We start from the raw sequence: 26,542 nt of genomic DNA on the forward strand, positions 1-26,542 counted from the left end.
GATGCGGGGATCTCCTGCCCTGGGGTCTTACCTGGTGGCTCCTCTCCCGGGACGCCCCTTCCCCCCATGGCCTGTTCCTCTTTCTGCAGAGGCCCTAGACTCGGCAGGGTGGATTCACTTAGGGGCCCTACACTGCCCATAGCAGCCCCTCCCTCCACCTCTGAGCTCTCCCCTGAAGTCTTGTCACCTGTCTTCACTGTGAGCCCTGTGTGTGTAGTGTCAGTGCATGGCTTACCATCAGGTTTCACTCCCTCCTCCACTGTTGGAGGCACGTTCAACACATTAACATTAGCATTCACAGTAGAGTCATGACATTCTTGGGGAGCCGGACTTGGGGATTCAGTGGCCACATACTGAGACACTAGCCGCCCCAAATCAGTCCCAAGCAACACATTGGCAGGAATATTTGGCGTTACTCCCACCTCCCGCATTCCCCTCCCGGCGCCCCAGTCCAAAAACACCTTGGTGATGGGCAGCGCCAGTTCAACACCTCCAATTCCGGAGATTGAAAGGGTTTTCCCAGGCACCAAGTCTTGAGGGGACACCACTTCAGGACGTACCAGGGTTCGTTCAGCGCCTGTGTCCTGCAGTCCCATGACCGCTGAGCGGCCGATGGTGATGGGTTGGTAATTGTCCAGGGACCTCCCACCACCCCCTCCCACACACAAAACAGTGGACGGTTTCTGGGACAGGGATTGGGCCTTCTGGCGCTGGGGACACGCAGCCTTAAAGTGTCCCAGCTGGTTGCAATGATGACGTCTGGGTTCTGCTCCTGGCCTGGAGAGGGCAGCAGGAGGGTACACCCCTTGCACTCTGGGGGCTGGGGGGACAGGGGCAGGATTGGGCTTACTCCCTCTCCAGGTGCTGCTGGCATGCTTCTTTGGCTCAGACGCCCTGTTGTTGGCATACTCGTCTTCCAGGGCGGCTGTAGCAGAAGCCCCCTTTGGTTTCTGGTCATGGAGGAACTGCTGGAGGTCCTCTGGGCAGTTCCACAAAAACTGCTTCGTGACGAACAGTTCCTGGACCTCCTGGCGGGTGGTGAGCTCTAGACCCGAGGTCCAGTGCTCTTCAGCTCTCAGCAGTGCCCGCATGTGGTCGGTCCAGGTGTCCTTTGAGCCCCGCTGCAGGCTCCGGAACTTCCTGCGGTACGACTCCGGGGTGAGGTTGTAGTGCTGGATCAGGGCCCGCTTGATGCTGTTGTAGTCCTGTTCCTCCCCGGCAGCTAAGTCCCCCAAAACTTCCAGGGAATTACCCCTCAAACGGGGTTTGGTACCTTGCCCACTGATCCAGGGCCAGATGGTGTTGGAGGCAGGTTCTCTCAAAGGCCAGCAGAAAGGAATCCAGGTCTCCATCCTTTCCAAGCAGGGGGGAGTCCTCCGCCCGGACCCTGGATGCCTTGGTCCCTGGTGGGGCTGGAGCGTCCAGCGGGAGCCCGTGCTGAGCCATCTCCAGTCGGTGCCGATGCTCCGCAGCTTCACGGCGTTCTGCAGCCTGCAGCAAACGTTCAGCATGCTCACGCTCCGCTGCTTTCTCTGCCGCCGCTTGCTCACGCTCCGCTGCTTTCTCTGCAACCACCAGGAGTCTGTCATGGGTGGCGTCATTACCAGCCTCGAGCTGTGCCATAGCTGCTTGGAAAAGGGCCTCCGATCTGGACAGGCTGGGGTGGGCAGGTGGTGGACAGTCCACTGCGTGACTGAGCACAGGGGTCTAGCTCCTTGGGGAGACCTGGCTGAGCTCCCACTCGCCTTCATTGGTATTGTCCTCCACCACCTCCTCATAGACCATAGCATTGGCCTCCCCCTTTGCCTTACTCCTGGTGCCTTCCGCCATCTTGGGAACCTCTGGTTACTGACACAGCTGCAACCCTGACCTCGCACACAACTTATTATATTTGCACTCTGACCGTCTAGTGCTGGGCTGACCTTAAGATCCCAGCAGTGAAAGTTACCGCTGGTAGTTTCTAGTGTCTGGGAGTAGGGGTCCTACGCACACTATTACTCTGATCCCACTGCTGCCACCAATGTAGAGGAACAGGACCCGTTCCTCCCGTGTCACCAGTGTGACATAACTACACAGGCAGAGCTCTCTGGCGCCCCCTTTGTCTCTCAGGTCTGTAAGGGAACTGCACCTAGAGCAAATGGCCGCCGGGGAGGATGTCCTGTTACCCGCTGGGTATTCTAAGATTCGTAATCAGAGTAAAAGCATTAGCCCAAGATTAATTTGATGGGTTATTTGCCTTAAGGGTGCATTAGATAATTACAGAAATATACAGTAAGCTATACAATGGAATTACAGTGGATTTGCAGTCAGAGTAAAATATAACAATAAGGGTACAAGACTTAGAGATATTAAGCTGGAGGTCAATTTACCAGGTTGTAGGTTGCATGTGGGTGCCGGGAGCTCTGAAGTCCACAGGTACAAGAATCTTTGTTGCTGGACAGACCCCAAAACGTGGGCCGCTGCTCCCTTTGGCAGATCTGTCCCCAGTTCCTTCTTATATCATCATCGTCTGGTTCTTCTGTGAGAGAGTGAGTGTCTCTGCCATGTGCTGCTAGTTCTTAAACATGTCGGGTTCCTCCCCCTGTGTCAGAGGGTGGGCTAATAATCTCCACCCATTAGCTCCCTGCAGAACTTATTCCCAATATCGAAGAAAGGGGGTAACTTTCAACAGCATGATCGGATCAGGACATGAGGGGTACCAGTGAATGCGGTTTGTTTTGCCTGTCGTGTGGAGAGCAAACAAGGCCCCATTGGGTCGCTGTGGAGGGCCAATCTATGTATGTCAGGCGCCAGAACCCTCACCGCCTCAGGAGTCGCACTGCCAGATGCGCGATTTCCTCAGGGTCACTCAGATATTTTTCATGAGTCCATAACTCGAAAGATGTGCTCATAATCCATGATCCTAGGATAGAGTCGGGGCGGCTGGGAGAGACAATGGATGTGTATTTCTGTGTCTAGCTGACAGGTATATTCTAATTGAAGCCCCCAGGGGCCTTCCTGCCCCATGCTGACGTGGCTCCTACTCAAGCTTTGAAGTTCTGTTTTGGGCCTTATCTCATTATCATACTAAAAGGCCTTGCTATTCAACATTGGAGCACTAAATCCTGCTTTGTTCATCACAGGGAGCAATAATGACTTCACGTGATCTAGACTGTATGCTTCTGTTAATACATCCTAGAATTGCATTTGCCTTTTTTGCTGCTGCATCACCATGTTGACTCATATTCGGTCTGTGATCTATTAGTATACCCAAGTCTGTTTCCCTTGTGCTGTTGCTTAGCCCTATTCCTCCCATTCTGTATATGATTTTTTCAATTTTATTGCCCAGATGTAGTACTTTGCATTTTTCCCTGTTAAAAAAACCATTCTGTTAGTTGTTGCCCACTACTCCAGTTTATTTATATCTTTCTGAATCCTCTCTCTTCTCTAGTATTAGCTATCCCTCCTAGCTTTGTGTCATCAGCAAATTTAATCAGTTTACCCTCAATTCCTTCATATAAATCGTTGATACTGATGTTGAACAATACAGGGCCCAGGACAGAGCCCTGTGGTACCCCACTTGAGACAGTCTTCCAACTGGATGTGCAGCCATTTATGACCACTCTTTGGGTCCGATCACTAAGCCAGTTATGAATCCACCTAACAGTTGCCTTGTCCATTCCATACTTAGCCATTTTTTCAATAAGGATTGTGTGAGATACTTTGTCAAATGCTTTGCTGAAGTCAAGAAATACTATACAGCATTTCCCTGATCCACCCAATCAGTGATTCTGTCATAGAAGGAAATTAAGTTAGTCTGACATGACATTAGTTACAAATCCATGCTGACTCTGTTTAATCACTTCATTCTTATCCAGGTACTTACATACATGTTGTTTAATAATTTGTTCAAAGATCTTTCCTGGTATAGAAGTGAGACTCACCGGCCTATAGTTGCCTGGGTCCACCTTCTTCCCCTTTTTGAAGATAGGAACAACATTTGCTTTTCTCCAGTCTTCTGGGACTTCTCCTGTTCATCCAAAATGGCCGGCTTCAAAATGGCCGCCATGGTCACCACCCATCTTGAAAGTTTCCTCCCTCCCACAGACTAATGTGCCACAAACAGGAAGTTGATCTCACCAACCATTCCCATTTTATTTAGGTGTATACATATAAATGGCCCACCCTGTATAATTACCATATACCTGTACTTCATCACGATGTTTTATGAATTTTGGTATACTATTTGATTTTGCATATTTATGGTAACCCCTACATCATGCATTTTAATCCTTTGTCCAATCCCTTCCCCCTCGTTATTTTAATTTTGTTTGATTGAAGTAATATAATATATTTATATAATGTGCTGTATGTCACGTTTATAGGTTTTACATTTCTACTAATGGTAATAATGTATGTTATTATTTGCAGGGCTCCTGGGCTCTTCAGTCTTATTGATAGTTTGTGGCCCCCTTTGACACCCATAAAAATTCATGGCCACAGTCAAGAGCAAGTACAGGTGAGAATAAAATAAATAGTGCTAATCTAGCACTCTAATCTGCTTTTAATGCATTATTAGTCTCCCTACAAGTAATGGTTGGAAAAAAATAAAACTGAAGAGGACATTCCACTTTTTTTTTAAATATTTCAGTCATCTATAAATGTATACCATGACTGCAAACAATGTCTTATGAGGAAAGGTTGCAGGATTTGGGAATGTTTAGCTTGCAAAAGAGAAGACTGAGAGGAGACTTAATAGATGTCTACAAAAATATTCAGAATTGAGAGTCCTCAGTGGTTGATACCTTTTAATGGCTAACTGAAAAGATGGTAACACATTGCAAGCTTTCGAGACTAAGCTTGCAATGTGTTACCATCTTTTCAGTTAGCCATTAAAAGGTATCAACCACTGAGGACTCTCAATTCTGAATATTTTTCTATCTACTGGCTAACACGGTACAAAGATATACATCTTTCCTGTAGCTGTCTACAAATATCTAAAGGGCTGTCACATTGTAGAAGGATCGTCTTTAATCTTATTTGCACTAGGAAAGATAAAGCATTGGGATGAAACTGAATGGGAGGAGACTCAGATTATATATTAGAAAAAACTTTTTGACAGAGTGATGAGTGGAACAAGCTGTCACAAGCGGTGGTGAGTTCTCCTTCCATGGAAGTCTTCAAACAGAGGCTGGACAGATATTTGTCTGGGATGATTTAGAGAATCCTGCTTTGAGCAGGGGGTTGGACCTGATGACCCAGGAGGTCCCTTCCAACTCTACCATTCTATGATATGTGCTAAACAGTGTAATTCACCACTGCAGTGTGGATGTGCCACTTTACTATCTGCATTGAATTAAATGGTAGAACGCATGTGTTACCACTAGAGCTTATCCAATCTGCCAAAATTGGCAATTACTAATTTGCACTAATGTTCCTTATTATGCTCTAGGCTCTCTCAGAAATCATAGCATAAAAAGCGTAAAATGTAAAAAAAAAAACACAGCAAAAAAACGTTCAGGCGACGCATGTCATAATGGCAGGAGATGCACCGCAGTAGCACACTGCACAGTGACGTCCGGAGACACGTTGAGCCAGAAGCTAGTGCCTGGAGTCAAGAGGCCACATAGAATAGAATAGAAATGGTGCGGAGATGGGTAGTAGTATTTATTTTTTTAACCATTTGCCCTGGCCGCTATGGTGCAGCAAAATGGCAGTTGCAGCTAGCTGCCATTTCTTTGAATTTACATGGAGCAAATTGCCAAAATATCCATATTCTGGAAAAGTTTAATTTTTGTAAAATTAGATGATAATTCAACTCCATTTATGTAAATTCACTCATCTGTAGTTACCACTACTCTATTTAACCCCTTCCCTCAGCCATAACTTTTTTATTTTTCCACTGACCGCCGTATGAGAGCTGGTTTATGCAGATGAGTTGTAGTTTTCAATGACACCATTAATTTTAATATTCCGTGTGTCACGATCCCCACCTGGTACCACCAACATGTCACGGACCGGGGGATGTGACCTTTGGCCGCACATGGCTATCACAGGCACAGGGGGGCTTATCTTAGTTATCCCACCGCTGGCACCATGTGATAAAAAAACAGCAAGCTAGTCTTGCCCTAACAATTTACCGCAGGGGGGGTTTATTTTAGTTATCTCACCACTGCCACAATATGTTACAAGCTGTCGGGATTTATGGATATCCCACTTTTCAGTTCCACTTTGGAACTCGCAGCTCTCTGGCACCCCCCTTACCCTCAGATCAGTCAGGGAACTACACCTAGGATAATTGGTCGCTGGACGGGCCTCTAACTGTGGGCTGGCTAGTAGGCGCACTGCAGTGAGGGAATTATAAATGCTCTGGTCGCAGCCACACAAAAGCTTATAAAACCCCTACCGTCGCTGCCAGCTTCACCCACCCAACCGGGACCACACTTTGCTGAATAGAGGGGTTCGTAGCAAACCCGAATCAGTAGCGTAATTAACTTACAGGCACATGAATTCGTCACAGCAAAGAGGCAGAACTAATAAATTTTTACAGTTTATTCCCAAAAGATGGACAGTGTTTACAGAAGATAAAAAGGTTTTACGAAATGAGACAATAAAATATGTACAATGCAATTACAAATAAAATAAAGGATTAAGGCAGAAAATACACTTACATAATGCTTAGATCATTTCAGGCAGAACCATGCTGGGGGTGGAGCCAGACATCGTAGTTCATGGATGAAGTCTTGTGGCACAGAGCTCCCAAGCAGCAACTCACTTGGGGGGAGGGCTCAGTTGCAGACTTATAAGTCTGGGCTTGTGACTTCACCAAAGGGGCGGTCTGGTGACCGACCTCCCCCTGCTCTTACAGTTGCAATCTGACTGAATAGCTTATCATAACTCATAGAGGGTACCTCTTATAGAAGCGCACATAGCATCATCTTTTCCAGCCTGTTGCTGGCATTAATTCAAGACTAGGCTCGAACGATTTATTGCACATCGTTCAGGAGAAATCCATTTCTCTGATTCTGTTGATGCTAGGATTTAGTAAGAACTACTGGGGTGAAGCCCGATCGGCGCATGTTACCAATATGTAATTTCCATATTTCTGTCACGGACGAGGTTCGAGATACAGTCTCTTTAATATTTCTCACACTTATATCCACCACATGTTGAGGACAAAGGAAAATCCTCTCCTGGCTAATTAACATTCCTTGCAGTGAGGAGGGGAGGAGGGGGACAGGAAAGAGGGAGTTAGCTGTAGCTTCAGGTTACATGCAGGCAGAGGAGAACACACACATCTGTAGCTGCTAAGGGGGAAGGAGAGGGGTCGCTTGGCTCTGTGTAACTGAAAGTTCTAGATAAAGTGTAGAGAATGGAAGATTCTGGAATGTTCCGTAGAAATCATACATGTTATTTTACATTACCATTACACCATGTACTCATGTACTAGAATACGGGAAAAAAAATTCAAGCTTTGTGAAGCTTTTGAATTAAAATATAAAATTTGGATTTTGTTTTTACAGCCTACATTACTGTGAATCATAATATTCCAGTTCAATGCGATTACGGTGATACCAAACTTGTAAGAATTGAGAAATGTGTATTCAAAATATATGTTTGCTTTGTATTAACCATTTTTTGAGACCCGTAACATTTTTATTTTTTGGTGGAGTGAGCTGAGTGATGGCTTGTTTTTTGCATGGCGAGCTGACAGTTCTATTGTTATTAATTTGAGATTGATATAATTTTTTTTCTGCTTTTATTGCATTGTTTTAGGGAGCAGTAGTGACCCAAAAATTGTGTCATTTTAATTTTTTTTTTCTCGTTATAGCATTTACTTATCTGGTTATTTAATATTAAATTTTGATGGATTTATTTATTTATTTTAATCATTGATATAGCGCATTTATTCCACAGCGCTTTACAGACATTGTTGGCACTGTTCCCGATGGGGCTCACAATCTGGAATCCCTATCAGTATGTCTTTGGAATGTGGGAGGAAACCAGAGTACCCGGAGGAAATCCACACAAACACAGGGAGAATATACAAACTACTTGCAGATGTTGTTTTTGGGGGGATTTGAACTCAGGTCCCCAGCGCTGCAACCACTGAGCCAATAAGTATTATCCTATTATTCTTTTTTCTTTTTTTTTAATTCCAAAATACGATTTCAGAGATATGTTTTTTTTTATTTACTTCTGATTTTTATAATCTTTGCCAAAGGGGGGCGTGGCTCACAGGATTTTCCAGGGTTTCTTTAGGCTGCTGCGCATTGCTACCCTATGAGTAAAGACCATAAAAATTAGCACTAATTTAAGAGGCCCATATCTCTAAGACAATATGTCAGATTTAAAAAAAAATACTGAATACTCAGTAGCAGCAGGAATAAAATAGCAAAAACTGGCTATTTTTGACCTGGTGACTGGTTCTCTTTAAGTAGAGGATCTGCAGTCACATTTTTGTACATAATTGAGAGACCCCCACATAAAACACTGCAGGGAATATTGATTGCGGAGTCCCAAATCATCATATTACAACTATTAAAGACCTGTGATTGTTTTGTGAGAACATAAATGTTCGGTAACTGGGTACAGAATTACAGATTAATGTCTCTTAGTTTCTTAATATGGTAACCATTAGCAGAACAAAAGCAACCTATCAATCTTCTATACGAAGGTAATCTTGGGCTATTTCAAGAGAATATTAAAACCTGTTAACCCTATTGCACCCATGTTTTGTGACGCATGATAATGCTGACACTGATTTAAGAAAAATGCTGTAATAAGTTTTGTCGTCATTGTAAATGTTCTTTATTGGGCCCATAGCAAAATTTGAAGCTGAGGTGGATAAACGAATGTTTATAAGGGCTCATTACGTGAGAGGGGGCTCTTGCTTTTTAAAGTTAATCTGTTGCAGGGTTTTTACTGCCTCAACTGAGAACTGCATCATATAGAAAAAGAGATTTCGATTTCAGCGATATATCACTTAGTTTACCAGGTGCAGCAGTTGTGACACAATTAGAGTTCTTAGATGCAACATGTAGCAGAGTTGAGAAAGCTAACCACGCCCACACCACGGCTTTCTGTGTACATGGTCTATTGACCATTAGAGGAGGGGGCGTGGTTGGACTAGTTGTCAAAGGCTGCTGTAGTCCTGACAATAATAATCACCAGGTGATAAAACCTTCATTGTAAGTAAGCAACAGCACAAAGTTTGATAAGTGACACATGTTTGAAATCTGTATTTTAACCCCTACCTTATACTGTCCTCAGATTACATAGCAATAACCTGCTGACAGATTCCCTTTAAAATCAGCCAGCAGCTTCAAACTATATATTATATTGCATCAAAGAAACAATAAACCTTGAAGTGGTAAACAGGAAAATTAACAACAATCCAAGAATTAGTTTTATTCTTTTTTTTACACCATTCACCATGTGGTATAAGTGAAAAGTCGCCTTTTTTGGGTCAGTACAACTACAGCTATACGAGATTTATATTTTTTTATATTTTGCTACTTTCACACGCAAAAAATGCTACTTATTTTTTTCAGCGCTATTTTCTGAGAGCTATAACTTTTTATTTTTGTAACCAACAGAGCTGTAGGAGCACTTCGTTTTTAACAGGACAAGTTGAAGTTTTTATTGGTATAATTTTGCAGTGTGATCATTTTTTGATGGCTACTTATTCAGATTTTTCAGACGCAGAATCAACAAAAGACAGCAATTCAGTTATTGTTTTATTTTTTGATGTTCACAGTGCAGTAAAAGTGATAAAACAGATTGATTCTTTGGGTCGCTACAAATTCCTTAAGCAGGTAGAATCGCTACAATGAAAAGATGTCTCACATGTACAAAAAAGTGTGTGTGTGAGTCTCACTTGTCAAAGTGGCTTGTGTTACTTTCTTTTTGTTTCAACATCTTCGTGGTCTACTTATGGTCCAGTGAATAGCCCTAATTTCAGGCTGTGACATACTGCTTATGTATATACAGTGGGGAAAAAAAGTATTTAGTCAGTCAGCAATAGTGCAAGTTCCACCACTTAAAAAGATGAGAGGCGTCTGTAATTTACATCATAGGTAGACCTCAACTATGGGAGACAAACTGAGAAAAAAAAATCCAGAAAATCACATTGTCTGTTTTTTTTTCATTTTATTTGCATATTATGGTGGAAAATAAGTATTTGGTCAGAAACAAAATTTCATCTCAATACTTTGTGATATATCCTTTGTTGGCAATGACAGAGGTCAAACGTTTTCTGTAAGTCTTCACAAGGTTGCCACACACTGTTGTTGGTATGTTGGCCCATTCCTCCATGCAGATCTCCTCTAAAGCAGTGATGTTTTTGGCTTTTCGCTTGGCAACACGGATTTTCAACTCCCTCCAAAGGTTTTCTATAGGGTTGAGATCTGGAGACTGGCTAGGCCACTCCAGGACCTTGAAATGCTTCTTACGAAGCCACTCCTTCGTTGCCCTGGCGGTGTGCTTTGGATCATTGTCATGTTGAAAGACCCAGCCACGTTTCATCTTCAATGCCCTTGCTGATGGAAGGAGGTATGCACTCAAAATCTCACGATACATGGCCCCATTCATTCTTTCATGTACCCTGATCAGTCGTCCTGGCCCCTTTGCAGAGAAACAGCCCCAAAGCATGATGTTTCCACCACCATGCTTTACAGTAGGTATGGTGTTTGATGGATGCAACTCAGTATTCTTTTTCCTCCAAACACGACAAGTTGTGTTTCTACCAAACAGTTCCAGTTTGGTTTCATCAGACCATAGGACATTCTCCCAAAACTCCTCTGGATCATCCAAATGCTCTCTAGCAAACTTCAGACGGGCCCGGACATGTACAGGCTTAAGCAGTGGGACACGTCGGGCACTGCAGGATCTGAGTCCATGGTGGCGTAGTGTGTTACTTATGGTAGGCCTTGTTACATTTTTCCCAGCTCTCTGCAGTTCATTCACTAGGTCCCCCCACGTGGTTCTGGGATTTTTGCTCACCGTTCTTGTGATCATTCTGACCCCACGGGGTGGGATTTTGCGTGGAGCACCAGATCGAGGGAGATTATCAGTGGTCTTGTATGTCTTCCATTTTCTAATTATTGCTCCCACAGTTGATTTCTTCACTCCAAGCTGGTTGGCTATTGCAGATTCAGTCTTCCCTGCCTGGTGCAGGGCTACAATTTTGTTTCTGGTGTCCTTTGACAGCTCTTTGGTCTTCACCATAGTGGAGTTTGGAGTCAGACTGTTTGAGGGTGTGCACAGGTGTCTTTTTATACTGATAACAAGTTTAAACAGGTGCCATTACTACAGGTAATGAGTGGAGGAAAGAGGAGACTCTTAAAGAAGAAGTTACAGGTCTGTGAGAGCCAGAAATCTTGATTGCTTGTTTCTGACCAAATACTTATTTTCCACCATAATATGCAAATAAAATGAAAAAAAAACAGACAATGTGATTTTCTGGATTTTTTTTTCTCAGTTTGTCTCCCATAGTTGATTTCTACCTATGATGTAAATTACAGACGCCTCTCATCTTTTTAAGTGGTGGAACTTGCACTATTGCTGACTGACTAAATACTTTTTTTCCCCACTGTATGTCTTTTGCTCTTATACCACCATCATGAATGCTGTTGGACCCATATGGTACTGTGCATCTCTTATTATTTTTTTGTACATGTGAGACATCTTTTCATAGTAGCGATTCCACCTGCTTAAGGAATTTGTATTAGAATAACTAAATACTTTGAAATCAATACTACAGACGAATCCTTCCCAGGAGTAGTCTTGCTAGCACATAAGAAATACATTACCGGCTATCTCATTAAATTAGCGGCTAAACCAGGTTAGAAAATAAACTCGCAAAACTAGAACAGGCAAATCAAATGTCCACCTCTCTATATCTCGCCAAACAAATCCGGGAAGCAAAGCTCCAATTAGATGCTATACTCACCACTGGGACGGAAAGAGCTCTAACTTGGACTAAAGCCACTTTTTATAAATATGCCAACAAACCCAGCAGAATGCTAGCACGTAAATTACGCGCAAGAGAGTCATTTAATACAATTTTTTCCATAAAAGATTCTACATGCTGGGTATCGGTACACCCGGACACCATTTATAAAATTTTTCATGAATGCTATCAGAACTTATACTCTACACCGCAGTCACCTCCACCTCACCTTCTGGAAGATTGTTTGCATGATCTAAGAATACCCAAAATATCAGAATCAATGGCTTAACAACTATACTCAGATGTCTCTGTAGAGGAAATAACTTTGGCTATTAAAAATTAAAAAAAAAGGAAAAGCCCCAGGGCCTGATGGTCTTACGGCCACATATTACAAAAAATGTAATGAGATCCTCACTCCTCATGTCAAGAGATTTTGTGATGCTTTTCTACATGGTTCACAAATGCCCCTGGATTTTTTTGTCGCCCATGTTACTGTCATTCCCAAACCCAAAAAAGACTATCTGCTCCCCAAAAATTACAGACCCATCTCCCTATTAAACATAGACTTAAAAATTTTCACAGCAATTATCACTAGCCGATTAAATAATCTATTGCCTGCCCTTATCCAGCGAGACCAGGTAGGATTCATACCTATGAGACAAGCACCGGATAACATCCGACGTAATCTCAATGTCATCCACACGGCAAACCTACGTAAGGAACAACTATTACTTCTAGCCTTAGACATTGAAAAGGCCTTCGACTCGCTATCATGGACATATTTATTTACGGTCCTCTCCAAATTTGTTTTTTTCCCTGAACTGATTTCATGTCTTAAATTGCTATATGATCGTCCTTTTGCATATCTAAAACTCCCTACAACATGCCCCACACCTATAATTATCCAACGTGGCACCAGACAAGGCTGTCCACTATCCCCGGACTTTTTTGCGTTAGCTATGGAGCCCTTGGCTGAGGCCATTAGGACTAATTAAAATATAACAGGCTTGGCAAATTTAGGTGATCTATACAAAGTAAAGGCACTTTTACATTTAGCGATGCACCAGCGATCCAACCAGCGATCCGACCCGGTCAGGATCGCTGGTGCATCGCTAAATGATCGCTAGTGAGCTTTCATACAGAAAGATCTCACAGCGATGCAGCAGCGACGCAGCGCACGATACTCACCTTTCACACACAGCGATCCTGCGTCCTCCCGCCCGCCTCCACGCGTCGCTGGACGTCACAGCAGGAAGTCTCAGCAGGAAGCGCCCGACGAGAAATGGAGCTGGACATTCTCGCGCGATCAGCGATGAGCAGCGGGGGGAGCCGGTCGCTGGTAAGTATCACACATAGCGATATCGCTAGCAATATCGCTATAACGTCACAAAACCAGTGACGTTTTAGCGATATTGCTAGCGATATTGCTTAGTGTAAAACCCCCTTTAGTCTCTTCGCGGATGACCTACTTTTGACAATTACCAACCCCCACACTACCCTCCCTAATCTATTCTCATTGCTCCAAAAATTTGAAAATATTCGGGACTTAAAATTAATATTGACAAATCCGAAGCTGTTTTTATAAACACCCCAAAAGACATACAGGACGATATTATTTCCCACTTTAAATTTACAAGAAAAGAGCACTACTTAATGTACCTAGGTGTTAATTTTACAACAAATAGGTCGACCCTCTTTAAGTGGAATTATGCACCACTTATGCAGAGCCTTCAAACTGATCTGAATAGGTGGTCCTCATTGAACTTATCCTGGCTGGGCAGAATACACACAATAAAAATGGTATCTTTGCCAAGATTCTTATACCTTTTCTGGTCCTTACCGATAGCTATACCAGCCAGGACATTTTCTAAAATTCATTCTGCTATTACCAGATTCATTTGGCAAGGAAAGAAAGCTAGAATTTCACAGAAAATAATGTTTTTTCATAGAAACTAGGGGGTATATCACCTCCAAATTTTGCGCTTTATTTTAGGTCCGCCCAAATAGCACAATTGACGAATGTTTGTTCTCAGAATAAACCAAGATGGGTCCACCTAGAGTCCCACCTCGTTAAACCATTCTCACTACCTGGGCTGGTGTGGTCCATAGAAAAAATTCCAAAGGATATAATATTAACGGCTCCCTTTACCGTTTAGCCCATTCTCTTATCCTGTGGAGGAAAGCTACATTCAAATACAAGCTACAATCTGAACCTTCCCCTCTGGCCTCCATCATATGCAACCCAATGTTCTTACCAGGCCTCAACCAAAGCATGCTTACATTGTGGAACCTACGCGGGATCATTACATTGAAGCATTTGTGCTCCCCATTTAATATTTTACTAGATAGACCAGAATTTATTCGAAAATATGAACCACCGGTCAGAGAGACCATGCGTGTTAGCCAGGTTCTTCACTTTGCCAATAGTCTTATCCTAAATAAACAACCCTTGCATATGTCTAGTTTTGAGCAAAAATGTATTAATGATCCAATGGGCAGAGGAACAATATCTTTAATATACTCAATTATTAACCCACCTCACGATGAAAAAAAATTGAAATTTATGATACAATGGGAGGAAGAGATGGGACTTGATTTACCACTAAAGGATTGGACGTTCTGCTGTGACACGTTATCCAGGGGAAGAAACCAGTCATTTCTTGTGGAGACTTCATTGAAGGTTCTCCATAGGACTTATCTCGTTCCAACCAAACTTCACAGTATATACCCAAATATATCAGCCATGTGTTATAGATGTGGCCAACTGGGGGACATGAGACAAATCTAGTGGACATGCCCGGGGGTCTTGGACCTTTGGCACAGAGTGAAATGCCTGGTGGACCAATTAACAGGAAGGAAAATCCCTCTAGATCCTTCAGTTTTCCTCCTTGGGGCGAGACACCCATCCCTCCCTAGAGGCCTTCAAAGATTGGTAAATTATCTTTTTATGGCTACCAAAATTCATATAGCAGCAAAATGGAAATCCCCAACATTGTCATTATTGCTTGTTAAAGAAAGGATGAATAATATTATGCTTTGTGAACGCATTGAAGCTACCAGAAACGACAAGTGGAATCAGTTCTTTAAGATTTGGGGGCCATGGATGGAGGTGGAATCAAATATACAACTAGACCAGATCTTGTGCATATCACCATAATGCCTCTGGACTGTGGGGAGGGGAGTTGAGATCTGGACCTGGAAATGCAGTACATAATCACTGGGTATTTGCTCTTGGACAGTAATACAGAAGAGATGGGACTGGAATAATCAGTGACACTGGGCTATCAAAAGGATACTAATGATGTTATGATATACACTGTGGATTCAATGCTTCTTTTCCCTATTGTGTTACCCTCTTGTTATATAGTAATTGTCTTGTCTTTCCCTCATAGATTATGTGTGTCATCACAAGTTAAAATTCCCCTGCGAGGGAATATGCTTTACAGTCTAATGTTCTTTTGAATTATAAAAATTTCAATAAAAAACATTTTGAAATTTAAAAAAAACAGCAAAAATGCCTAGTGTGAACTTAGCCTTAGGGTATGTCTCCACGGGCTGTATTGTTGGCGCTTTGGACGGAGCGGAAACCCCGTGTTCTGAAAAGATGCGCCGCATATCTGGAAATGCAGGGCCGACGGATGCGTGTTTGCACGCATAGTGGAGACGGGATTTCATAAAATCCCCTACACTATGGTGTAACATCTGGAAGCTGCGGATTGAACGCGTTCAATCCGCAGTTAATCCGGATGTAATCCGGTCCATGGAAACATACCCTTATGCATATGTTGCTTATTTCTTCTTTCAGAGTTGAAGCAGTGTCATTTGTGCAGCATGTCTCTTTTTCACCCATTACAATGTATGGGGACAAAAATGCATCAAAATCACAAGTAAAAATGTGTTAAAAATGTGGCAGAAACACGCTTTTTTTCCTGCTAATACATCAATATTTGCAGCAGACCTTTCTGATGCAGATAACGAAAGTGTGCATACACCCTAAATTCCTCAATGCCATAAGTAATTTACGCTAAGGAATAAGGCGTCTTAATGACCAGTTAAGAAGCATATGTGGTCTTTAACCTGGGTTAAACGGGTGAGGCAATGTGCACATGGTGCGGATCCTCCCGCGGATTTTTCCGCCCGGATTTTACTAAATCCGCAGGTCAAATGACCTGCATATTTTTGCGGATTTAGTGCATTTTTTATGCAGTTTCACTGCTGTTTTTGTGCGGTTTTCCACTGCGGTTTTACACCTGCGGATTTGTAGAATGGAAAACTGCAGCAAAACCGCACAAAAGAAGTGGCATGCTGCTTTTTTTTTCCGCACAAAATCCGCGCGGAAAAATCCTCAGCAATGTGCACAGCGGTTTTTTTTTTACATAGGCTATAATGCTACTGTACATCACCTACAGTTCTGCTGCAGAACAGTAGAATCCGCACCGTGTGCACAGATCCTAAAGCTGGGAAACAGGTGAAGGAGTGGGGTTTGACAATTTTTCAGTCTTAGGAGGTGGAGAATTCTGGTTCAGCTAGTTGTCTAAAAGTGAAACACAAGACATTAAAGAAGCACTCCCACCACACTTTTTATTGTGTAAATCTGTGCAAATGTACAGGTGCTTCTCACAAAATTAGAATATCCTCAAAAAGTTAATTTATTTCAGTTCTTCAATACTAAAAGTGAAACTCATATATTATATACAGTCATTACAAACAGAGTGTTTATTTCTGTTAATGTTGATGATTATGGCTCACTACAAATCTTCATTCTGAGACTGGAATAAGATTTCTGGCGTAAGGAGCGCCGCCGCTCTTCATGAATTTGATGAGGGAGGTTACCATAATCCCGTTCTGCTCATTTTGTTAGAGCTGGGCATTTTCACAAGTTTACGCAATAAAAAGTTTTCTGGGAGTCCTCCTGCAAGATGGGGAGATAGCGGAACCTCTAGCGCACATAGAGAAAATTTATTTATATATTTTTATAGAATTTTTTTTCTCTTGTTTAATTGTAATATGAGACAAGCTAGGATCCAAGGAAGAGAGGAAGAAAAATTAAGAGTTTCTAGTTTATTAATATTTGTTTGTGTTTTTTATGTTTAGTTTTCCTTTTAGTGATTAATTTCATAGGTCAAAACTATTGCTACGTTGTTTCAAAGACATGAATAAAGTGTTCATAGAGCCGTAGTTAGGGGTGTTCAGCTTGGGGGGCAGGAAAGAATATCTGAGTGGGCTCCTAACAAGGTAACCCTGTTTGCAGTGGTGCACCCTAATAGTGGGTATAAGTGAACCTTAGCAGATGACCCTGCTTTAACTGAAGAAGAAAAAAAATCACTTTTTTAAAAACCAACACTGATTTTACCGCCATATAGTGATCACATAGCAGTATATATCAGTGCTGAAGAACATACAGTGGGGAAAAAAAGTATTTAGTCAACCATCAATTGTGCAAGTTCTCCCACTTAAAAAGATGAGAGGGCTGTAAATGAAATCATAGGTAGACCACAGCTATGAGAGTCAAAATGAGAAAACAAATCCAGAAAATCACCTTGTCTGATTTGGCAAGATTTATTTTGCAAATTATGGTGGAAAATAAGTATTTGGTCATTAACAAAAGTTCATCTCAACATTTTGTTATATATCCTTTGTTGGCAATTTCAGAGGTCAAACGTTTTCTGTAAGTCTTTACAAGGTTGGCACACACTGTTGGTGTTATGTTGGCCCATTCCTCCATGCAGATCTCTTCTAGAGCAGTGATGTTGTGGGCCTGTCGCTGGGCAACACGGATTTTCAAATCCCTCCAAAGGTTTTCTATGGGGTTGAGATCTGGAGACTGGCTGGGCCATTCCAGGACCTTCATATGCTTTTTACAAAGCCACTCCTTCGTTGCCCTGGTGGTCTGCTTGGGATCATTATCATGCTTAAAGACCCATCCACGTTTCGTCTTCAATGCCCTTGCTGATGGAAGGAGGTTTGCACTCAATTTCTCACGATACATGGCCCCATTCATTCTTTCATGTACATGGATCAGTCATCCTGGTCCCTTTGCAGAGAAACAGCCCCAAAGCATGATGTTGCCACCCCCATGCTTCACAGTAGGTATGGTGTTCTTTGGATGTAACTCAGCATTCTGTCTTCTCCAAACACGATTAATTTTGTTTCTACCAAGCGTTTCTACTTTGGTTTCATCAGACTATATGACATTCTCCCAATACTCTTCTGGATAATCCAAATGCTCTCTAGCAAACTTAAGATGGGCTGTTATGATGAGTAACCGAAGGAGGAAAAAACAAAATACCAGCTAAGTCCAGAAAAACCAGAGAGGTTGGCAGCTATCGGATTGCAGACCCCTGAACCTATCCGCAACAACTAGCAGTAGCCGTGGGGGGTTCCTACGGTGCCCTAGACCCCTCGATCACAGCCGGAGAGCTACATAGCCTAAAGACAGAAAGGGGAAAAACTAAACTGCCCCAGAGCAGACCCCAAAGCAATAGGCAGCCCCCAACATATAATGACGGTGAAGCAAGATGAAAACACTAACACAGATAGAAAGATAGGTTGAGCAAATGATGGGGCCCAAGCTAACTACATAGGACAGGATAGGAAAGCTGCTGTCTGCCATCCGCAAAAACCCTATCAAAATGAGCCAACCGACTGATAGGAAAAACAGGCCCTGAAGTCGCTAGGCTTCAAAAGACTATATCAGCACACAGGTATATTCTGAAGACAGAGCAAAAGATCAACAGATCAGAGACAAAAATGGAATTAAGCTCACCCCCGGCTGGGGATGGCAGAACTCCCAAAAAAAAAGGCAAAACAAAAACAAAACTGAAGAGTACAAAGCAGAGCAGAAAAACTTAGCTTTGAGATGCAGGAATCAGACTGGTCTCCAAGAATCCAGCAGGAAAATCACCAGCCAGGAAGAAGGGCGTCGGCAGCCTTATATCCAGTCCTCAATTCCAGCCACCCAGTTATCATCTAGCTGCCCAGGTGTTTGGTAATCAGTCTCACTACCTTCCTTCACCAGAGGAGGGAGTTCATCAGACCTCAATGGTGAAGGGAAAAATGAACTCACAACAATGGGCCCAGACATGTAGTGGCTTAAGCAGTGGGACATGTCTGGCACTGCAGGATCTGAGTCCCTGGCGGCGTAGTATGTTACTGATGGTATCCTTTGTTACAGTGGTCCCGGCTCTATGCAGGTCATTCACTAGGTCCCCCCCGCGTGGTTCTGGGATTTTTGCTCACCGTTCTTTGATCATTTTGACCCCACAGGGTGAGATCTTGCGTGGATCCCCAGATCGAGGAAGATTATCAGTGGTCTTGTAGATCTTCCATTTTCTAATTATCGCTCCCACACTTGATTTCATGACACCAAGCTGCTTGCCTATTGCAGATTCAGTCTCCCCAGCCCCAACGATTTGGATTTCTGGATCACGGAGTGAACTACTTATACGATGGCCTACTTGCTAGAGATGGGGTGCACCTTACGAAGACTGGAAAGCATGTATTTGGAAGTCGCCTTGCTACACTTGTAAGGAGAGCTTTAAACTAGAACAACATGGGAAGGGAAGCAAAAGACCAGAAAAAGCCATACACCTGACAAATGCTATTGAGAACTCTGCTATTAGAAGTGGAAAGGAAGAACAAAGACGAAAGAATCTAATTAATAAAAATATTGGAGAAAGAGAAACCAATCACAAACTAAAATGTTTCTATACTAATGCACAAAGCATGGGCAACAAACAAGGAGAATTGGAACTACTAACACAGGAAAAGAAATATGATGTCATTGGAATCACTGAAACTTGGTGGGACAATACACATGATTGGAATACAAGACTAGAAGGATACAACTTATTTGCAAGAAACAGACTTGATAAACGAGGAGGGGGTGTCGCATTGTATGTTCGAAACGCGTATATCTGCACAGAGATTGAAGCTTCAGAGACTGGGAGTTCTGTGGAAACTGTTTGGGTAAGAATACAAGGACAGAACAATGGAAAGGACACCATTGTAGGCATTTACTACAGGCCGCCTGTGCAAGCCGAAGATATAGATGAACTCTTTATGCATCAGATGGCCAAGTTCTCCAAAAAATATGACATGGTTGTCATGGGAGATTTCAACTATCCAGACATTTGTTGGGAATCTCTCTCAGGCAAAACTAACAGGTCAAGGAAATTCTTATCCTCTCTTGCTGACAACTTTATCTTCCAAAAGGTAAGGGAGAAAACAAGGGGAACTGCTACCTTGGATCTAATCCTTATAAACAGGGAGGAAATGGTTGAGGAGGTAAAAGTGGCTGGGACCCTAGGAGGTAGCGACCATGCTATTTTAGAATTTTGGATAACTAGAGGTGGAAGACCTGTGAAGACTCAGACGTCAAGGTTAGATTTCAGAAAGGCAGATTTTAAGGGATTCAGAAAGAGAATTGGAGGGATCCAATGGCTGGATAGCCTTAAAGACAAAAATGTCCAGGAAGGATGGGAAATCTTGAAAAATGAAATTCTCAATGCACAGTTGTTAACAATTCCGAAAAGAGGGAAGAATAGGAAGCATTTAAGGAAACCAGGATGGATGAACACAGAACTTAAGCACATGCTAAAAAGGAAGAAAAAAATGTTTATAAAATGGAAAGAGGGAGGCATATCTAAAGAAGAATATAATGCTGTCTGCAGAACCTGCAGGGCACAAATCAGATTATCTAAAGCTGAAAATGAACTGAGGCTTGCAAGAGATGTCAAAAGCAATAATAAAGGATTTTGGGGATATGTCAAAAGTAAAAGAAAAGTCAAAGATGCTATAGTATTTTTACAGGATGAAAATGATGAAATGGTAAGACAGGATGTTGAGAAGGCTGAACTTTTAAATTCCTATTTTGCATCTGTTTTCTCTCAGAAAGGAAATGCAACATCAACTGTTATTCACTGTCCTATTAAGGGAATAGAAGAATCCAGGATATCTATAAACAGAAAGATAGTGAGGAAACACTTAGCTAACCTAAATGAATTCAAGTCTCCAGGTCCAGATGAATTACACCCCAGAGTACTGAAGGAGATAGCAGAAGAAATTTTTGAACCCCTCTCCATAATCTTTGAAAATTCTTGGAGAACAGGAGAAGTGCCAGAAGACTGGAGAAGAGCAAATGTTGTTCCTATCTTCAAAAAGGGGAAGAAGGTGGACCCAGGCAACTATAGGCCGGTGAGTCTGACTTCTATACCAGGAAAGATCTTTGAACAAATTATTAAACAACATGTATGTCAATACCTGGATAAGAATGAAGTGATTAAACAGAGTCAGCATGGGTTTGTAACTGATAAGTCATGTCAGACTAACTTAATTTCCTTCTATGACGGTATCACTGATTGGGTGGATCAAGGAAATGCTGTAGATATAGTATATCTTGACTTCAGCAAAGCATTTGACAAAGTCTCTCATACAATCCTTATTGAAAAAATGACTAAGTATGGAATGGACAAGGCAACTGTTAGGTGGATTCATAACTGGCTTAGTGATCGGACCCAAAGAGTGGTCGTAAATGGCTGCACATCCAGTTGGAAGAATGTCTCAAGTGGGGTACCACAGGGCTCTGTCCTGGGCCCTGTATTGTTCAACATCTTTATCAACGATTTAGATGAAGGAATTGAGGGTAAACTGATTAAATTTGCTGATGACACAAAGCTAGGAGGGATAGCTAATACTAGAGAGGAGAGAGAGATGATTCAAAAAGATTTAAATAAACTGGAGAAGTGGGCAGCAACTAACAGAATGGTTTTTAACAGGGAGAAATGCAAAGTACTACATCTGGGCAATAAAAATGAAAAAAGCATATATAGAATGGGAGGAATAGGGCTAAGTGACAGCACATGTGAAAAAGACTTGGGTATACTAATAGATCACAGACTGAATATGAGTCAACAGTGTGATGCAGCAGCAAAAAAGGCAAATGCAATTCTAGGATGTATTAACAGAAGCATACAGTCTAGATCACGTGAAGTCATTATTTCCCTCTACTCCTCTTTGGTCAGACCTCATCTGGAATATTGTGTCCAGTTTTGGGCACCACATTTTAAAAAAGACATCAACAAACTGGAGCAAGTTCAGAAAAGAGCGACCAGAATGGTGACCGGTCTGCAAACCCTGTCTTATGAGGAAAGGTTGCAGGATTTGGGAATGTTTAGTTTGCAAAAGAGAAGACTGAGAGGAGACTTAATAGCTGTCTACAAATATCTAAAGGGCTGTCACATTGTAGAAGGATCAACTTTATTCTCATTTGCACAAGGAAAGACTAGAAGCAATGGGATGAAACTGAATGGGAGGAGACACAGATTAGATATTAGAAAAAACTTTTTGACAGAGTGATCAATGAGTGGAACAGGCTGCCACGAGAAGTGGTGAGTTCTCCTTCAATGGAAGTCTTCAAACAGAGGCTGGACAGACATCTGACTGGGATGATTTAGCGAATCCTGCTTTGAGCAGGGGGTTGGACCAGATGGCCCAGGAGGTCCCTTCCAACTCTACGATTCTATGATTCTATGATTCTATGTAGGGCTACAATTTTATGTCTGGTGTCCTTAGACAGCTCTTTGGTCTTCACCATAGTGGAGTTTGGAGTGTGACTATTTGAGGTTGTGGACAGGTGTCTTTTATACTGATAACAAGTTTAAACAGGTGCCATTACTACAGGTAATGAGTGGAGGACAGAGGAGCCTCTTAAATAAGGAGTTACAGGTCTGTGAGAACCAGAAATCGTGCATGTTTTTCGGTAACCAAGTACATATTTTCCACCATAATTTGCAAAATTAATCTTGCCAAATCAGACATGGTGATTTTCTGGATTTGTTTATCATTTTGACTCTCATAGTTGTGATCTACCTATGATGTCAATTACAGGCCGCTCTCATCTTTTTAACTGGGAGAACTTGCACAATTGATGGTTGACTAAATACTTTTTTTCCCCACTGTATGTTCTTCAGCACTGATATATACTGCTATGTGATCACTATATGGCGGTAAAATTAGTGTTTGTTTTTAAAAAAGTGATTTTTTTTTTTTTCTTCAGTGAAAGCAGGGTCATCTGCTAAGGTTCACTTATACCCACTATTAGGGTGCGCCACTGCAAACAGGGTTACCTTGTTAGGAGCCCACCCAGATATTCTTGCACAATTGGCTCACTAAATACTTTTTCCCCCACTGTATAAGAGATTACAGTACTGTTATAGATGGTGACTTACAGCTGATATTCTTTCTGATGGATTCTCACACTTTTCTCGTCTTTTCCAACTGGTCCAGACTGACACAACAACTTTCCAACCAGGACTTGTCTGCAGAGATTACAACAAAGACACATCTGACTTCTCACATTTCCAGCACGGTCCCCATCTACTCCCAACCTGCACAAACTCCTTATCCTTCTGATACCGCAATACTGAGCTGCTGCTGCCGTATGTGTTTCTAATAATGCACCTGCTGTGTGGTACAAAATAAAATTCTCCTCTTACTGCCCCGTATAGTAATGTTACCACTGTGCCCCATAGTAAAATGTCTGCTTTGTGCCCTCACAGTAGGCTCTACACTCTTTAATAGTTCCCACAGTAGCCCCCATACTTTGATGTCCCTCAAAGTGGTCCCCAAACTATATAATGACCCTCACATTAACTCCTATACTTTATAATTGCCCCCAAAGTAGTCCCCAGAGTTTCACAGCCCCCCACAGTAGTTACCACACTGTATAAAGGCTCCCACAATGTATGATGGCCCCCACATTAGCTCCCACGCTGTATAATGGATACATTAGCTCCCACTCTGTAAAATGACCCCATGCATTAATTCCCACACTGTATACTGCCCTCCCCCGCAATAGTTCCCATGCTGTATTATGGCCCCCATATTAGCTTCACCGCTGTATAAAGGCCCCTTACAGTAATCCCTGCAATGTATGAGGGTGACCCCACATGAGCCTGCACATCAATATAGTTAAGTGGAAGTAACTCAGGGTGGGCCAGTCTGAGCGAAGGCCCTGGGTGACCGCACCTTCTACCTCCCCGCTTCCACTGTGGCTACGCTACTTGTTTTCATCAATGACCTACTGGGGAGTAAGGGGCGATATATTGTTCTTGCACATCATTGTTAACTGAGGTAGTGTTTTTTGAAAATGTAGATACATGCAGTCCTATCTATACATAGAAAATATTATATTTTAGTAGAAGCATTTTTATATGCTGTAGTTCTACTAGCACCACTTGTACACAGTTTTGGTTGTCAATAAGGAAGTTTATTCAGACTTTCCATAAACCGGAATGTTTGTATTGCTCAATAATTTGTTTTCACATGGTATAGAGTACAAAAAAAGTAAATGTTTGAACTCACCCCATTAGTTAAGATTGACTCCACATACCGTGGCTGGCTACCATTGTGTATCCATTTCTCAGAATTTCATTATATTTATCATCGTGATATAACATTGGTATGTACTTATTCATCAATTTTTTAATTTCCCTGTGTTTGGAACTATATGGATTACTGAAGGTAGGTATCAGATTCACTTTTCTTACAACTTTTTTTTGTTTGCTCAAGTACATTTTCTCACCTTGTACTTTATACTTGTTCATATGAATAATTTATCTCACTTTTGTTATATCCTCTATCATTTAACCTTTTATTTTATATTCTTACTTTCCTATTTACATTTTTCCTCCTGGGTGGCAGCTGTCTGCTCTCAACAGACTGTTTCCACTGACCGCTTTCCTCTACATGGAAGTGTGAACAATGCCCAAATCTCAATATCAAGAAATTGAATGTTTTTTTCTTAATAAAATGAAGCTGAAAACTTAAAATTGACATAATTTGAATTCTGATAAAATTATGTATGGCCTCTATGTCTCCCTTCCTTACCATGAGGATATCATTGACATAGCGGCCATACCACCTAATATTTTCACAAAAAGGATTGTTAATCTTGTTATATATGACGTTTTTCCACCAGGGAACAAATAAAATAGCTAACAACAGGGAAAATCAGGACCCAATTGGCGATCCTTCTGTCTGCAAAAAAAATATTCTTTATTAAAAAGAAAAAAATTTTGTTAATAGATATTCAACCGGCATGTCAATAACATGTTTTAGGTCATCATTGCATATACTAAAACAGTGTAAATGGTATTCAACTGCTTTACTAGAATCAGAAGTCTCATATTTAGTTGAAGAGAAATTGACTTTTCATTGTGTTTGTCTTCACCTTGTATTTTAAGTATGGGTTTAGGTGCATTTTTTTACCAAATGTTGTTTTCCACTCATATACTATATTGGTTTTGTAGTCAAAACCATCTCTCTGAAATGTTCTCTTTTTGGCTTGCATAATAGATTTCTCAAAATTGGCCACATTTTCTTTTAATTTTTTATGCATGCCATAATATTGTTGATGCGAGGAAAAGTTTTTTGCTTCTGTTCCAATTTCTTTTATTTGTTGTTTAATAGTTGTTAATTTATTTTCCTTCCAAATTATAAGAATCATTAAGTCCATAGAACACTTAGATAAAATATCGTAAGACTTGATCAAAAATTCCTCTGAAAACATAAATCTTCATAATTACTGTATTCTTATTCCTCTGCCGTTGTATATACTGTATGTACTAAAGTATTACGGTTCAACCAAGTACGAGTCTCTTGATTTTTTTTTTGTTGTTGTCCCATTTACGCATTAGCTCTTTTATTTCTGTATGGTTTGATGTGCTTTCTTGTAATTCATCAAAAACCTGTTCTAATTTAGTGTACTGTTCATCCTGATAAAGGATTGTCAGCTAGGAAGCAGCCTTCATCGGGTTTGTCCAGAGACATGTGGCATACTGGATTATGCGCTTAATTTATCCTGCGATATTTAAGGTGCTTTATCGGGTAGTGTAAAAACCATCATCATTGCTTGCAGAGTATCTTGTTATATACTTATAAGAAATTTATCAATATAACATGGAGTTCAATTTTGCCAAAAATCGTATGGCATACAAAAAAGGTAAAAGTTTGAACTCATCCCGTTAATTATGATGGACTCCGCGTACCTTGTGGGACCTGCTTCATCTGCTGTCAAGCAGAAAATATAAAAAATATAGGAAGAAAAAGCAGGTTCAGCCAGTTATAAAATTAAAACTTCTTTATTAAGCATCCATAAAGAGACTTCTGGGGCTATCACAGACTCTTCTCTGACGCGTTTCCAGTACTATGTTCTGCCTTTCATCGTAGAGGTATCATAGTGCTGTATCACAATCTATTTAAAACCATTGTCAACCAATCAGAGTACACAGAACAATTATTCCACATGTAAATCTATATCAAACTTTTCTGTAGGTATCTATACACCAATTAATATAATAACAATGTGTCATTGCGAAAATGTAAGCCATTTGGTTGTTTGATATCCATATTAAGGATCCAATACATCTCCCTTAAAAACAACATTTTTTCCAGTCATCTTCCAGTTATCGCCTCTTTCTGGGTATATCACCCGTCCGATCCCATAGCAAATCAAACCTGCAGCATCGCCTCTATGTTCATCTAAAAATGTTTGGTTACCCTAGAATGTGTTGTTGCCTCTATTTATATATATATATATATATATATATA

The 26,542-nt window shown here is 41.5% G+C and overlaps 1 protein-coding gene across 3 annotated transcripts in view; it reads left to right on the plus strand.

The window, feature by feature from the left end:
* SPIDR (scaffold protein involved in DNA repair) overlaps positions 1 to 26,542 on the plus strand; it is a 787,075-nt gene that overhangs the window by 671,357 nt on the left and 89,176 nt on the right. For all 3 annotated transcript variants that reach the window (XM_073583752.1, XM_073583754.1, XM_073583753.1), the window contains one exon: positions 4,411 to 4,498. In XM_073583752.1, coding sequence (XP_073439853.1) covers positions 4,411 to 4,498 — 88 coding nt within the window. The remainder of the gene's footprint in view (positions 1 to 4,410; positions 4,499 to 26,542) is intronic.

This window comes from Dendrobates tinctorius, unplaced genomic scaffold (genome assembly GCF_039654945.1).
Source record: "Dendrobates tinctorius isolate UK_male_01 unplaced genomic scaffold, ASM3965494v1 ptg000081l, whole genome shotgun sequence".
NCBI classification, from domain to species: Eukaryota; Metazoa; Chordata; class Amphibia; order Anura; family Dendrobatidae; genus Dendrobates; species Dendrobates tinctorius.